The sequence below is a fragment of the Schistocerca nitens genome, chromosome 1, assembly GCF_023898315.1.
Source record: "Schistocerca nitens isolate TAMUIC-IGC-003100 chromosome 1, iqSchNite1.1, whole genome shotgun sequence".
Classification (NCBI taxonomy): Eukaryota; Metazoa; Arthropoda; class Insecta; order Orthoptera; family Acrididae; genus Schistocerca; species Schistocerca nitens.
In genome coordinates this window covers 961,179,515-961,191,047 of record NC_064614.1, presented here as the reverse complement: position 1 = coordinate 961,191,047, position 11,533 = coordinate 961,179,515, and the positions used below count along the sequence as shown (strand labels likewise).

The 11,533-nt window shown below is 44.7% G+C and overlaps 1 protein-coding gene across 1 annotated transcript; it reads left to right on the top strand.

Moving 5' to 3' along the window:
• Positions 1–948: 948 nt before the first annotated feature.
• On the top strand, positions 949–11,533 carry LOC126237478 (uncharacterized). The gene is made up of 2 exons (XM_049947625.1): positions 949–1,280; positions 10,833–11,533. The coding sequence occupies exons 1-2, from the start codon at positions 1,005–1,007 to the stop codon at positions 10,962–10,964; spliced, it is 408 nt and encodes a 135-aa protein (XP_049803582.1). The 5' UTR covers positions 949–1,004; the 3' UTR covers positions 10,965–11,533.

Genomic DNA, 11,533 nt, shown 5'->3' with positions numbered 1-11,533 from the left:
AGAGTCCAGGCTCCAGTAGTCTATTTCTTACAGTTCTACTGGTTACTGAGATGTCGCAAATTTCTTCCCAGTCTCGCTTTAGTTCAGTCGATGACAGGCGACGATCGTTGAGCGAAAGCCTTTTCAATACCCTGACCTGTTTGGCAGTAGACGCCCTTTTTCCGATCTCTTCCTTTCTCACGATCAACAATTCCTTTTCCCCTGTATTTTTCCAGTAGCTTCGAAACCTTAGACTGATTAAATTCTGTGTTAGAGGCTATCCCTCTGGTGCTGAGACCAACATACGAATAAGCAAGTATAGCAGCTTTCTTTTCTGGTGTTAATTCAACTTACCTGCCCATTTTCTCACTGTAAAATCTCAACTAAAAAGGGCAGTATAAAAACTGTCTTCATTCTAAAACCAAACGACAACAACAAAGAGTTCTGTATTGTTGGAAAACATGCGTGAAGAAGTCAGATTATTAAGGCAAGAATATGTCAACAAAGTTTAGCAACAATGGGACTGCAGAATACTGCAGAAGACAAAAAGACGAAGTAATTCATGGTTATGCAATAAATATTTCCACCTCTGTACATTGTTTTTTCATTCTCCAGTCATACGTGAGACTGCCAGCCATCCGACAATGAACGTATAAAACAGAATCTGGTAACGGTGTTTTTACAATAAAATAAACCAAAACCACATTGTGACAGTTCACAATCAACATTCAGAACTATGTAGGAGTTCAGGTTTTTCTGTATCGGTGGTAGCAATAAGTTGGTCAGTTGTGACAAGATTTTATGCAGATCCCAACACAGTTTCTGTTCTGTAGAATTCTGCTTCTGCACCGGTCCTTGGGCCGGAAGAGACTGCACCGGAAACTGGGACGCTCGCTTATAGGGAAAAAACAAGCGAGAGTTGACGGCAGTGTTTGTCTTGGCCGGACCCGGGCGGGTGACGCAACGAGCGAGGCGCTGTACTTAAGCGTGGCTGCAGCGGAGGAGGGGACAGTCCAGCCGCCGAGATGCCAGCAGCGCGAGCCTGCAGCCTCTTCGCAGCCGCCGCCGCCCTGTGGGCCGCCGCCCTGGCGCTGCCGCCCACTGGGGGGCCCTACACCATCCGCCTGCTGCAGCAGGAGAGCGTGCTCGTCGTGGGCGACCAGCCGCCGCCGCCCCCGCCGCCCCCGCACCCTCTTCGCGACGTGCTCAGCACGATGCTCCGCTACCTGCCCATCTGGACGGACCAGCACCGGCCACCGGTCGTGGAGGGTCTCGAGGGACCGCTGATGGATCGCTTCACGGTGAGTCGAGCTGCTCGGTCAAATGTTTGAGCGGGAGCGAAAACAAGACACCGTATAAACAACGCAATACCCTTTTGTTTTAATTTTATTTTGTCTAAAACTGATATGGTGAGACCGTGGCTGTGCACAATTAATGTAGGTTAATTCTTACAAAGATTTTTATTATTCCACTGTGGCGAATACTTCGGAATAATAAAAATCGAAAACGGACGATGATGTAAAGCGTATCTTGAAAATCATGTGAACAGCCGTCTGATGATGAACTTGACAGTTCGAAACCGGTAACGGCGCTATTTACCTAAATAAATAGCAGTATTAATAGTGGCTGGTTGCTGTTTTCTTCTTTGTAATAATTAACCTATATTAATTGTTTTAGTTTTAATAGCGAAACGGAGAGCGGGAGCTGGACAAATGCGGTATCAGACTGACCAGTACGCGATCTCGTTTTGCAAAGAAAATGTTTAGTTGCTTGAAAACAATCCGGGTAATTAAGAGAATCCTGATTAGTGATTTGAGAAAAAAATTAATCATTTCAAAGCCTAGCTACAAAAAGTTTCATTGGTATGATATTTAACTGTCCAAATGGGTTCCTTCGAATTAAGTGGTTGGTTGGTTGATTCGGGGGAGGGGACCAAACAGCGAAGGCATCGGTCCCATCGGATTAGGGAAGGATGGGGAAGGAAGTCGAGCGAGTTCTTTCAAAGGAACCATCCCGTCATTTGCCTGAAGTGATTTATGGAAATCAAGGGAAACCTAAACCAGAATGGCCGGACGCGGGTTTGAACCGTCGTCCTTCCGAATACGAGTCCAGTGAGCTAACCACTGCGCCACCTGGCTCTGTCGAATGAAGTGCAAAATTCAGGAGAAATGAGGTGTCAATAATATATGTTTTCTGAGCAAAATTTGAAAATATCGGTCTAATGTTTTGTGAGATGGTTTGTCTAAAAGTAAGAAATAAAACAGATTACAGTGACATTTGGCGGGCCTATGAATGATGCTCTAAACTATGTACAGCAAATGAGGTGCGTCAAGCGATTCTCTAATCTAATTTATTTATTACTTTTAAACAAATCATTTCGCAAAACAATTCGCAGAATTTTTTCCATTTTTTTTAGTTGTCGGCTCTACGTTTTGGCTATCTGATAAATCAGTTAATAGAGGGAGGTTGGCCCCAGTGCAGTGCTGTGCTTAAAATAAAAGTAAAAAGCGCAACGTAATCAGTAACTAAACTTAGATTTTTTATTTACTTCTCGTTGCCGATGCTTTTCTTCATCATCAGGTGGCAGTTCCAATTTAGCTCATGTTCACTTGTTCTGGAAAAATCAATTACCACGAAATTTCCGGACATTTTTCAATTTGCCGCTTCGACTGTAGAATGCATTTGCTGGATCCGTCGAGCCGCAACCACACTACTAAATATCAATTTTTTAATTTACGATGCTTTCGGAGGCTGGCGTGGAACATACATTCCAAATCATTTCTTCTTATTGAACCACCGAAAGGATTTAGCAATCAAACTGAACCTAAAACGTTTTTCGACAGCGTTCGTTTCCCGGGAGCAATGCCAGCTGATGGTGGAATAAACCCTGCGACACTTGTCATAATATTAAAGTTTAGTGACTGGTGAAATCGTGTTTTTTACTTACCTATCGACGTTACAGAGTGTCGAATACATAGGGACCCCCACTGTTTAATATTGAGAGGATGTGGGCTCTTATTCTTAATTGCTTCTTCAAAGCACCTCTCGAAATTTCTCGTTGAGATTGTGGTTCATCGCGTATAAGCACACATAACAAGCTACTATAAAGTGCATTAGCAAAGGTATTTTGTACCAATACCAGCTCTGAAATCACACAGTTTCTTACAGTGATTGCTATTTAATCCCCTAACAATCTCCATTACACTTTTGTTAGACTATACCGACCTGTTCATGTTTTCGCTGTATCTAAGTTCTTTCGGTGTCTGCCGGCAGGCCATTCGACAATGGACCCAAATATTGAGATAGTACTCAGGCGCACACAGTGGGGTGGGGCAATACTAGGTCAGTATGTATACTCGCATTCGTTAAGACAACACTTCATATCTCTATCCAGACATCCAGTTTATTCTTCCCGTGCTTTCAGTAAAAAGCTCAAGGCAAATGTGATACACCCTTCGAAAAGAATAGAACCTGTTTCTTACGCCATAGATCCTCAATGTGAACATGTGTTCTGCCTCTAATGACTTCGTTGTCGACGGGGCGTTAAACCCCAATTTTCCTCTGTGTGCGATTCCCTTCACAGATTATCTCCTCTTTCCCTGTACCCCCCCATAAACCAAATTCTTATATTCGCATTACCCTCTACGATTTCACTAGTTAATACCACTTCATAATTTTATACCTTTGTATAGGGACCTTGTGACAGATTCGGAAGTAAGCAATGCACATCTCACGGATGGTTGGTAAACACAAACCTTCGGCCGCGGGAGATGAAAGTTGAAAAATCTGACTGTTGTTAACCGAGGCAACATATCTCAGTTTTCAATACAAGAAACGCGAATCTTCTTCCGCACGCAGTTTCGAATTTGGTATTCCGCTTTTGCATGTGCATTTGGCATCAGATACGCTTAAGCGGTCGGGGAACTTTGCAAAATAAGTGCTAGGCCTTATTCAGATGCTAATGCATTCACACGCGCGCAGCATTATTTTAGATGAAAAATGGAAGATTACATTGCTTAAAATAAAGTTCCCACTTACGTCTGATTTACAGCGTGTAGGTATTCGCCCCTGGCAATAATAGTACGGTACATTGTGCCTTAATATAACGCTTTAATTATTCGCTACCCTTAGCGCTTATACGATGTGTAGGTGAATAAAGAACACTTTAAATGTAGTGCTGCTGTTTTTCTCAGATATACTGTGCCACGTTATATCGCGACAACAGTACTATAAGGCAATGTATTGGGTAACGTTGAGGACAGCTGTGATATTTCCCTGTTTTTGACCATACAGTCGCATGGTCCTTCTCTAAAGACCTCGTGACTGACGGGACGCTGAACTCTACTTGAGATGGTCATTGCCGAAAGGTCATGAGTCAACTTTTTTACTAAAATGAGTTATATATTTGAACTATGTGATGAAGGGTAGCCACATTAAGAAGGGCAGTAGTCAACCACCAAACGAAGTCACTATCACAGCCCAAATCTTCACGCCACCTAGAAAGGTCATGAGTCATTGACGCCTGCCATATTTGCAATAATTATATGGAAATGTTTTTAGTTGAAGCCAAAAGACATTGGTGGCCTGATGCTGCCTTCACGTGTATATTTTCTTATTAAGTTTGACAAACTGTAATATTCCGGTTAGTGATTCACCGCAGGAGGTCCAAAAAAGTTTTACAGTAAAATTAATGAAGTTTCTGAAAGAAGCGAAAAGGAAAATCAAGTCTGTAATTTGAAGTTTGACTACAAACAAAATTTTCCGTTGCCAAATATTACTATTCGGGATATGTGTTATTTGAAAAAGCTATAGGTCAGTGTTCTTGACACACTTAATACGATAAGTAAGCACTCACACTTTTACCGGTAGCATGAAGGCGAAGCCATGAAAGGTGGAAAATAAGTTTGCTCATTCCTATACCATTATATTCAGACACATATCCCAGAATAACTGAATGAGCTTCATCTGTTCTCCATCGGGTGTCCCTGTCAGAATAAGAATAACACACTGATTCACTTTTATCTAAGATGCAAACCAACTGGGAGATTTAAGAAGATGAAACATTACTTCTCTATACACGAGCATAGTTTTCTCCCAAAATATGCAGATGGGACTATAAAGAAGTTGGTGAGCCGTCATGACAGGACCTATATGCTGGAAGAGTATGCCATAATGATGAAAAAGGAATCAAGTAAATTCCCAGTGGAAACTGTGAACAATGTTGCTATATTAGAATTTAAAACTTGGTAGCTTGTCTAATAAAGTCTTGCCTCTCTGAATCAAGCATGGTAAAATTTCCTAAGTACCATAAAATTTCTTTTTCTCCTTCTAAATGGATGATTTTTGAGTATGATGCACGTTATACTGGAAAAATGAAAAGAGAGCAGTTCATTGATGGTGCTGTCACAGCGAGATTTCATCTCCTTTACATCTTCACTAAGGATCGTGTACCTTCCAGTGAGTTAGCATATCCTGAAAAATGGGTGCCCATCAATGTCAAAAAAATACGAGATATATTGGAAGTGAAAAGGTATATTCCACCTGCGTATATAGGATTTTACGATCAACTGCATGAATGGAAAATAGCAGGGGGAACAAACAATGACGACGATTACAAAAAGATTAACATCTTGTATTGTGTTTTCCTTCATCATCGTTATAAGAAGTGCAACTACTGCTCAAAATGCGAATAAAATAATAAATGTCTCATCTGAGTTTGAAATTTACCATATTTAATGATTTTGTAATAAAATCTTCATGTTTTTCCAAATGAAGCTTCAATTTATTGTAATGAATAGTTGTTCATTGCAAAAAAGGTCAGGAGTCAGCGGGTTTTAAATTTGCAAACTACACAATGCTGACCTCCAGCATTCTGCTTGTCGCTATGAGTTTGCGAGGATGGCGAGCAGTGTCTATAGCAAACACTACAGGTTCCCGTCAGGATGACCTCCAGCATTCTGCTTGCGGCGAAACGCCTACGCCTTCAGTGTGCTCGAACAGTGAAAATATTGACACTCCTTTAAAGCAAACGCGTGTCTGCATACTTGACAGACGAAGGCCACAGCACATATTTTTGTACCTCTTTGCACTGGCCTCCTCAGTAATTAAGCGACGCTACTCACGGAAGCAAGAAAAAAACGTAAATAAATCGGTCATTTCAAAAAAGTCATGAGTCACAAAATTAAGTTTTTACAGGAGAAGGCAAAAACACCCTACAGCATAAACCATGTACGTATTTATTGTTATTCAATCCCAATGGTCTTGGAGTCTCCAAGGACTGTGCAGCATTGTGTAATTTTGCAAATTTAAGCCGTTACACAAAAAATGACACCTTGCCAATGCTTTTGTCATGTGATGGTGTACAATATCACTGCAAAATTCTATGTATGCGATTCCGAAAGATAATTGTGTTAGACACTCATTGTTCCTTATCATTCTTACTACACTCCTGGAAATTGAAATAAGAACACCGTGAATTCATTGTCCCAGGAAGGGGAAACTTTATTGACACATTCCTGGGGTCAGATACATCACATGATCACACTGACAGAACCACAGGCACATAGACACAGGCAACAGAGTATGCACAATGTCGGCACTAGTACAGTGTATATCCACCTTTCGCAGCAATGCAGGCTGCTATTCTCCCATGGAGACGATCGTAGAGATGCTGGATGTAGTCCTGTGGAACGGCTTGCCATGCCATTTCCACCTGGCACCTCAGTTGGACCAGCGTTCGTGCTGGACGTGCAGACCGCGTGAGACGACGCTTCATCCAGTCCCAAACATGCTCAATGGGGGACAGATCCGGAGATCTTGCTGGCCAGGGTAGTTGACTTACACCTTCTAGAGCACGTTGGGTGGCACGGGATACATGCGGACGTGCATTGTCCTGTTGGAACAGCAAGTTCCCTTGCCGGTCTAAGAATGGTAGAACGATGGGTTCGATGACGGTTTGGATGTACCGTGCACTATTCAGTGTCCCCTCGACGATCACCAGTGGTGTACGGCCAGTGTAGGAGTCGCTCCCCACACCATGATGCCGGGTGTTGGCCCTGTGTGCCTCGGTCGTATGCAGTCCTGATTGTGGCGCTCACCTGCACGGCGCCAAACACGCATACGACCATCATTGGCACCAAGGCAGAAGCGACTCTCATCGCTGAAGACGACACGTCTCCATTCGTCCCTCCATTCACGCCTGTCGCGACACCACTGGAGGCGGGCTGCACGATGTTGGGGCGTGAGCGGAAGACGGCCTAACGGTGTGCGGGACCGTAGCCCAGCTTCATGGAGACGGTTGCGAATGGTCCTCGCCGATACCCCAGGAGCAACAGTGCCCCTAATTTGCTGGGAAGTGGCGGTGCGGTCCCCTACGGCACTGCGTAGGATCCTACGGTCTTGGCGTGCATCCGTGCGTCGCTGCGGTCCGGTCCCAGGTCGACGGGCACGTGCACCTTCCGCCGACCACTGGCGACAACATCGATGTACTGTGGAGACCTCACGCCCCACGTGTTGAGCAATTCGGCGGTACGTCCACCCGGCCTCCCGCATGCCCACTATACGCCCTCGCTCAAAGTCCGTCAACTGCACATACGGTTCACGTCCACGCTGTCGCGGCATGCTACCAGTGTTAAAGACTGCGATGGAGCTCCGTATGCCACGGCAAACTGGCTGACACTGACGGCGGCGGTGCACAAATGCTGCGCAGCTAGCGCCATTCGACGGCCAACACCGCGGTTCCTGGTGTGTCCGCTGTGCCGTGCGTGTGATCATTGCTTGTACAGCCCTCTCGCAGTGTCCGGAGCAAGTATGGTGGGTCTGACACACCGGTGTCAATGTGTTCTTTTTTCCATTTCCAGGAGTGTAGTACGACAAGATTAAGCTGTTTGAATAAGAGGACACTCAAAACTAATAGTTGTTGTACCCCATCCTGTTCATTTACACAGAGATGAGAAAAGTCATGGGATACCTCTTAATATCGTGTCGGACTTCCATTTGCCCGGCGTATTGCATCAACTCGATGTGGCATGGGCTCCACAAATCGTTAGAAGTCCCCTGCAGAAATATTGAGCAATGTTGCCTCTATAGCCGTCTATAAATGCGAAAGTGTCCTCAGTGCAGAATTTTTTATACGAACTGACTTCTCGATTATGTCCCATAAATACTTGCTGGGATTCATGTCGGGTGACTGGTGGGCAAATCATTCTCTCGGATTGTCCAGAATGTTCTTCAAACCAATTGCGAACAATAGTGGCCCGGTGACATGACATTGTTGTTTGGGAGCATGAAATCCATGAATTGCTCAAATGGTCTCGAAGTAGCCGAAAATAACCATTTCTAGTCCGATTCAGTGGAGCCTAGGACCCAGCCCATTCCATGCTACAACATGCCCACACCGTTATGGAGCCACCACGAGCTTGCACATTGGCTTGTTGAAATTGAATCCATGGCTTCGTGGGGTCTGTAACACACTAGAACCCTGCTATCAGCGATTACCAGCTAAAGTCGGGACTCATCTGACCAGGCCACGATTTTCCAGTCGTCTAGGGTCCAACCGATATGGTCACGAGTCCAGGAAAGGCGGTATCGTTTTGTTAGCAAAGGCACTCGCATCGGTCGACTGCTGCCACATCCCATTAACGCCAAATTTCGCTGCACTGTGCTAACGGATATGTTCGTCGTACGTCCCACAGTGATTTCTTCGGTTATTTGGCACAGTCTTGCTTGCCTATTTGCACTGACGGCTCTACACAAACGCCACATCTCTCGGTCGAGTGATGGCCGTCGGCCACTGTGATTTCCGTGTTGAGAGGTAACGCCTGAAATTCAGTATTCTCGGCACACTCTTGACACTATGAATTTCTGGATACTTTACTGTCTAACGATTTCCGAAATGATATGTCCCACGCGTCTAGCTCCAACTGCTTTCAAAGTCTGTTACTTCCCGTCGTGCGGCCATAACCAAGCTGGAAACTCTTTCACATGAATCATCTGAGGATAGGTGACAGCTCCGATAATGTACTGCCCTTTTATACCTTGTGTACCCGATATTAACCCTTCTGTATATGTGCATATCGCTACACCATGACTTGTCCCCTCAGTGTCTTATATGCGTTGAGTTTTAACATTAGAATCCGATTACCATCAGGAGTATTCATTAGATTTGTAAACTGCTTGACTTAGTTTCGAGCCGGACGCGGTGGCAGAGCGGTTCTAGGTGCATCAGTCCGGAACCGCGCAACTGCTGCGGTCACAGGTTCGAATCCTGCCTCGGGCATGGATGTGTGATGTCCTTAGGTTAGTTAAGTTTAAGTAGTTCTAAGTCTAGGGCACTGATGACCTCAGATGTTAAGTCCCATAGTGCTCAGAGCCATTTTGAACTTAGTTTCGAAAATATCGGTTTTGCCTAAAGTCTTACCCACATTTTAGAAATCTGCAAGCCGTTGTGTAATGTGTGATGCGAGGGTGAGTCAAATGAAAACCTTAAATCTGTAATAACAGATCGAAATTTCTCGCCGTTATCCTGTAAGTTGGTAAGCGTGCTACAAACAGGGTGCAGAATGGCCTGTAGGTGGCAGCATACTGCAGATGCACACATACCGTCTCAGTATCAGTATAAAGATAGTCACCCCACTTGCTACTTGCACCAGGGAAGAACAGCGTTCTGTTATTCGGTTTTTGCGTAGTGAAGGTGTGAAACCTATTGAAATTCATCGACGAATGAAGAATCAGTATGGTGATGCAAGTTTGTCACAGCATCAAGTCTACGAATGTAGTAGGAAGTTCACAAATGGTGTGACTTCAGTGGAAGATGCTCCTCGTCCAGGTCAGGCACAACGAGCTGTGACTCCACAGAACATTGCAGCAGTTGACGCCATAGTGAGGGAAAACCTCCGAGTGACACTGAATGACATTGCATCACGTTTACAGATTAGTCATGGGTCAGCACACCACATTGTGCATGATGTACTCCAGTTTCACAAAGTGTCTGTAAGATGGATGCCATGGCAGCTGACTCCTGAAATGAGAGAACGACGTGTTGATGCTTGTGAAGAACTTCTTCGGCGCTTTGAACGAGAAGGTGATGGCTTTATTGTAAGAATCGTTACTGGTGACGAAACCTGGGTTCACTTCCACCTACCGGAAACGAAGAGAGCGAGCAAGGACTGCAGCCATTCTAAATCACCAAAACCGAAGAAGTTTCGAACAGAACCATCAGCAGGGAAGGTTATGCTGACACTCTTTTGGGACGAAACAGGCGTAATTTTGGAGCATTACATGCCTAGAGGGACCACTGTCACCAGTCCATCATACACGAATCTCCTAAAAAATCATTTGCGGCCTGCAATCAAATCAAAGCGACGTGCATTGCTGTCAGCAGGTGTCCTTTAGCAACATGACAATTCAAGGCCCCACACTGCCCGTACAACAGTTGCAACAGTCACAGACCTGCAATTTGAGTGTCTTCCTCATCCACCATACTCACCAGACCTTGCCCCAAGTGATTTCCTTGTGTTTGGACCACTCAAAGACGCAATGGGGGGAAAGAAGTTCCGTTCTGATGAAGAGGTACGCCACGTGGTGCATGAGTAGTGGCGCGGACTACCAAAGGAATTTTTTTCTAAAGGAATTTATGCACTTTGTAAGCGCTGGAGGACTTGCATTGAGCGTGGGGGAGATTATGTTGAAAAGTAATACAGCTTTGTACCACTTCTGCACAGCAAATAATATTTTAAAAAATATTTAAGGTTTTTATTTGACTCACTCTCGTATAATCTTATTCAGCCTTTGGTGTTATGAATGTCTAGCGAATTGCTTGCTAGAGTGCTGACTGTGCCCGTATGTTTGCGCAGACTACGACAGCGGCAACGACCACCTCCAACAGCACGAGGAAGGGCATCCTCAGCTTCATCAACGCGCCCGACAGGCCCTGTCCCGGCAACCAGCGCAGGGACGTCACCGGCCAGTGCAGGGAGCCGTGGTAGTTGCCGGCGCGGCGCCCCGAGCAGCCCGACGAGTCACCTGAGTCTTCAGGAGGCCACCTGGCGACGGTAGAGCCGTGCTGCCGCTTGTGGTTGTTGGGAAACGCGTCTCTCCAATGGCTCGAACAATGCATCGTGTAACTCTTCTAAGGAAATACAGTAAAACAACGTCTGTGCCATTCGTCAGACAAGCAAATCGACTATGTGAATAAGATAAGAACTTCAGAATTCTGAAGATACGACTAAGGAATCTGTGATGAATTAAAAATCAACAGCATGGCTTCAGATTACAGAAAGTTTATTCATTCGTTTATAAATCTGTCATACCTGTCTCTTACGTAGTATTGCCTCAGCTACCAAACACGTAGCGCTCAGCTTTGCTTCGAAATCAGAAATGTTTCCTATATTCCTTCTTATACAATAGTGGCAATTCACTGTAGAATTTTTCAGGAATAGGAAACAAAAACCCTAAAGCAGTTTGTTAGAAATACCAAGCAGCATCATTCATTGTATAATTAATGTTAACACTCTTCCATCATCACTTATTTATTTTTATGTATATAAGATTTTGC

What these genes read in the sequence shown, in the direction of transcription:
- LOC126237478 (XM_049947625.1), top strand. Translation starts at nt 1,005, where the DNA reads ATGCCAGCAGCGCGAGCCTGCAGCCTCTTCGCAGCCGCCGCCGCCCTG. An exon ending in CGCTGATGGATCGCTTCACG is followed by an intron (nt 1,281 to 10,832) that starts GTGAGTCGAGCT and finishes ATGTTTGCGCAG; the next exon opens with ACTACGACAGCGGCAACGAC.